The sequence below is a fragment of a genome, unplaced genomic scaffold, assembly GCF_019419815.1.
Source record: "Pyrus x bretschneideri cultivar Hongxiangsu unplaced genomic scaffold, Pyrus_bretschneideri_v1 Contig435, whole genome shotgun sequence".
Taxonomy (NCBI): domain Eukaryota; kingdom Viridiplantae; phylum Streptophyta; class Magnoliopsida; order Rosales; family Rosaceae; genus Pyrus; species Pyrus x bretschneideri.
The window spans coordinates 1-4127 of NW_025999763.1; the positions used below are offsets into that span (position 1 = coordinate 1).

At 39.3% G+C, this 4127-nt stretch overlaps 1 protein-coding gene across 1 annotated transcript; it reads right to left on the minus strand.

The window, feature by feature from the left end:
- Positions 1-545: 545 nt before the first annotated feature.
- LOC103933568 (protoporphyrinogen oxidase 1, chloroplastic-like) lies at positions 546-4124 on the minus strand (the record flags this gene model as incomplete). The annotated part of the gene is made up of 9 exons (XM_048566925.1): positions 546-1004; positions 1580-1683; positions 1785-1944; positions 2173-2344; positions 2503-2583; positions 2669-2816; positions 3343-3427; positions 3541-3732; positions 3972-4124. Coding segments are annotated over 9 exons (1395 nt in total), but the record flags the coding sequence as incomplete, so codon positions are not given.
- Positions 4125-4127: the final 3 nt, after the last annotated feature.

Here is a 4127-nt window from a genome sequence, read left to right on the forward strand (position 1 = left end):
TTTGGTGGAGCGGTGAAATGCGTAGAGATCAGAAAGTACTCTGCTGGGCCGACACTGACCCTGAGAGACGAGTAGTGTGTTGGCAAAACCTTCACCTTGGGTCCCTATTGTTCAAGGGAAGGAGCATACCAATAAATAGATTAATGGTCCCCCTTCCCTAATCCTCCTAGCACCCATAGACTAGACAAATGGCGGTTCTGCTTGCACTTTTCAAGTTACTGCGGCACCATAATTATTCATAGCAAAAAGCATTAGAAGAAGATTGTGTGGGTGTGAGTAGAGATGAGTACGTGGACCGAGGAGCTTTTAGAATGTAGGCATCTATTATCTATAAAAGATGTAACATATTTACCAAAGAAACACTTATTACAAGTCACGAGTATCTAGCATAATATTGGCCCCAAAAGAAAAATACTAAACTGATAGATATTATTCACACATGTTCTACTCACTGAGTTTTACCATAGAATTGGAGTGGAGGGGAAAAACCCTGCAAAGACCAAAAATTTTCATACAAATTGCCTTCCAACTCAAGATTTAAGACAGAAAGAAGAATCAAGTACATTCAGAGTTTCAAGTAATTACAAAATTTGGCACTGAAGCTGTTATTATTATTTAATGCCACAGATGCATCCAAAGGAACATCTTAAGTTCTACTTCCTAACACTGCACTTCTACAAGATGCAGGATCACCGTTTACTGTACTATTTGTAAGTATATTTTGATACAAAATTAGCCACATCAGCTGCAACATCATAAGCACCCTCAACACATCGACCCAAGGCTACACCAGTAACGTAGTTGCCACCAAGAAACAACCCTTGGGTCCCAGTATCACTTAAACCAGCTTTTGCAGCATCAAGGACATCAAAATGACCAACCAAGAACTGCGGAATGGCTTGTGGCCATACTTTCACACCCAATACAAGTGGCTCCTTAGCATTACGTTTTAGGAGGACTTTTCTCAGATCTTGATCAACTGCTTCAACAAGCTTGCTCTCCTTCTGTCAGTGTTTTATTTTTCAGAAACAGTCAACAGAAAGAATATATCGAAGGCTTGGGAACAAAAAAAAATTGAGAATGTAAATCACACTCATGCGCGCTGTTTAAATAAGGAGAATGTGATTTTGAATGTACATGCAAGTGCTCATGCACACAAAGAGAGACTAGAAGAAAAGCAGCAATGCACAATGCCTTGGAAAACAAAGCCTGCTAACAAAACACAAGTTTCTGCCCTGTATGAAGATCCAAGTTTCATGCATGATTGCTCAATTATGGTGCTCATATGAAAACCCATCAATGCTTTATTTCATATAAAAATTTAAGTATCAATGTTGATGCCCAAAATGAAACGTTCACCAGATAGTTATTGAAGGTAATTACAAAAAAGGAATCGGGATATTGGATAAAGTAGGTGCTCCTTTAGGGTGCCATATATGAAGCGAAGCACATTTTGAGACCTTCGTGACAGTTTATGAGAAACATCAATTCACTTTAAATGCATGTCTTACCAGCCTTATCATCACCTTCATGCATCTTTCCCACCACAAAATCATATATCATATGGCATTCGTCTTACCTCTGACATAATTCCAGGATTGGTGGCACCTCCAATATAGTTCAAGAGCAAAACCCTTCCAGGTGGTGCACAATTAGGAAAGAGTGACGAGCTGTATATAGTTCCTGCAAAACCCATGGGAAAAATCAGCAAGAAATGGTGATCGCTGATGTCAAGCATCAGTTATAGGCATAGATAATGAACTCCCAAACCAAATCGAATCTACCTAAAGTTTTCAGCCCTTGGCTACGAGGATGCAATTGACCAAAGCCCTTTAGTTCACCACCGACCAAGCATTCAGTCCGAATTGCTTCTCTTGGATATGAAATAGAAATTGCTGCAACTGGTGGGTAATAAAATTTTGATAGTGCATCTGCAGCAGCAACCTGCAAAAGAAACAAGACGAAAGAGGAAAAATGGAATGTCAGTTCAAGAAACCCATTGTTTTGTCTTGTTGATCACCACTATTTACAGAGACATGTCCTTACAGAACAAAAAAAAGAACAAAAAAAAAAACTTCGACTGAAAATCCCAACTGTAAATGCCTCGAAATCAAGATTTAACTGTCAAACACATGGCAATAAAGATAACAAACATGTAGGACGGAAACATACAGATAGAGGACGCAATAAACCACTTGCTACATGGGATGGAACAGTCATCACAACACTTTTGCTAAGAACTGAAACCAATCCTTCAGGTGTTTCGTAGGTCAAAGTGTACCCTCCTTTATCCAATTTACTGATACTTGAAAGCTTCCAAGATAATTTTACTTTGCTTCCCAACCTGTTAACACAACAGAACAAAGTATGACCATATGGCTGTGAAAAACAAGTGTTGCACATGAAAAAAATTATAAAATAAAAAAACCTACAAATGTTCTCTCCTTGCTAACAAAGAAGGATGACCATCCAACTAATTTATCCTTTGTTGAAAGAAAGTACCTTGTAGAAATTGCATCCGGCAACATACCAAGTCCCTTCCTAAAAGATCCAACTGTTTGGCCCTTTGGTTTCGGGAGACGCCTATTGAAAAAATAAAATTAGGGAATTGAAAATAAACTTTACAAGTTAAATCATAATAACATCAAAGACACAAATCTATTATTACAGATCTCGAGGTGTCTTAGGGGCACGGTTTCTCCCCTGGATTGCTTTAATGGCACCACCAATGATACTACCTCCATTTTGCTCTAGCTGCCAAACTTTTCTGAATGCTGCTTTCATACTCAGTTTTGAAGGATCACCCGCATAAACACCTGAAAATGACAAAAGTTTCGGAGTAATTAAAGAGTCACTATAACCTGCTGAAGTGACAAAAAGCTACACCACTTTAAAAATTTAATGAACTTATACCAATTTACCAAATTAACTGAACAGCTTTTACAGGACGCTTTATGCACTTAGTTTGACAAGTATAGTTCACATAGATAAGTGAGCATGGCTGAACAAATAAATGTGGTTAAAATTCAGATCCTGTGTGAAATAATGCCAGTTCAGTTAAAAGTGCCATATAAAAATTGTGTAAGGTCACATGATGTCACAGGGCGCTTGCTTGCATAAATAACAAATGAAGAAGTCGATTCAAAAGTGCGAACAACAATTCTTTTTCATTTTTTATTGTGGTTAAAGTTTGAATGGGATACGCAACAATTGGGTAGGTTTGAGTCCGAACCCATCTTAGGATCCAAATAGAAGGAAGCAGCAAATGAATATTAGAGTAACTAGAGAAATGCACGAGAAGAAGTTAATTATGTAGTCATAATTATTGAAAATGGAGATGACCTGAACAAAAAGGCTCAATCAAGCGTTCAAAAACCTCATCGCCAAGATTACGGCGAACAAACTCTTCAACCGATTCTTCAAGACACTGTCACTTTTGTCAAAGATTATGTGGAATGAGCAGTGCACTTGATGAATTGAGGAATGAGTGAAAATGGTGACATAACAAATGAAAAATAAAGTAAAAGAAAGAGAACAAACTGGAGGAGGTGGAGAAGGGCGACCGCCAAGAGCACCAAAGGCAGCCCTGATTTTGCCACCGATGCTCATCAAGTCAAAGAAAGGTATGTCGGCTGGGCTGGATGGCACGGGCCTCAACTTGCCATCCCACAACACGAACCGAGGTGCATTTGGATCCCCAAGAACCAGATCATCTTTCAAACCACAGTCCACCTATCAAACACAAGAAATACCCCATACACAAATCAATATACATACATTATTTATACAGTCATTACTCATATACTAAGGAAGAATCCTGAATGCCCCAACCACTAGCTCAGCACTAGCAGACTCACTAGCAGTCTAATCTAAGTTCTAGTTGACTAATTTTAAATTAATTAATTCAATGTAAATGTGAATGCCAGAACGAGAACGCTGCCAGAGCAGAATAGAGAAGTAGAGAGCAATACCATCATAGTGAGCATGGGATCGGACGGCTGAAAACTACTGGGGCCTTCTTCCCAGAGATAGCCGTCCTTTTCGACGGTGATGATGTTGCCTCCCACGCAGTCCCTGGCCTCAGTGACTATGATATGCGGAACGGCGTCGCCGTGCTTGGTGGCCAG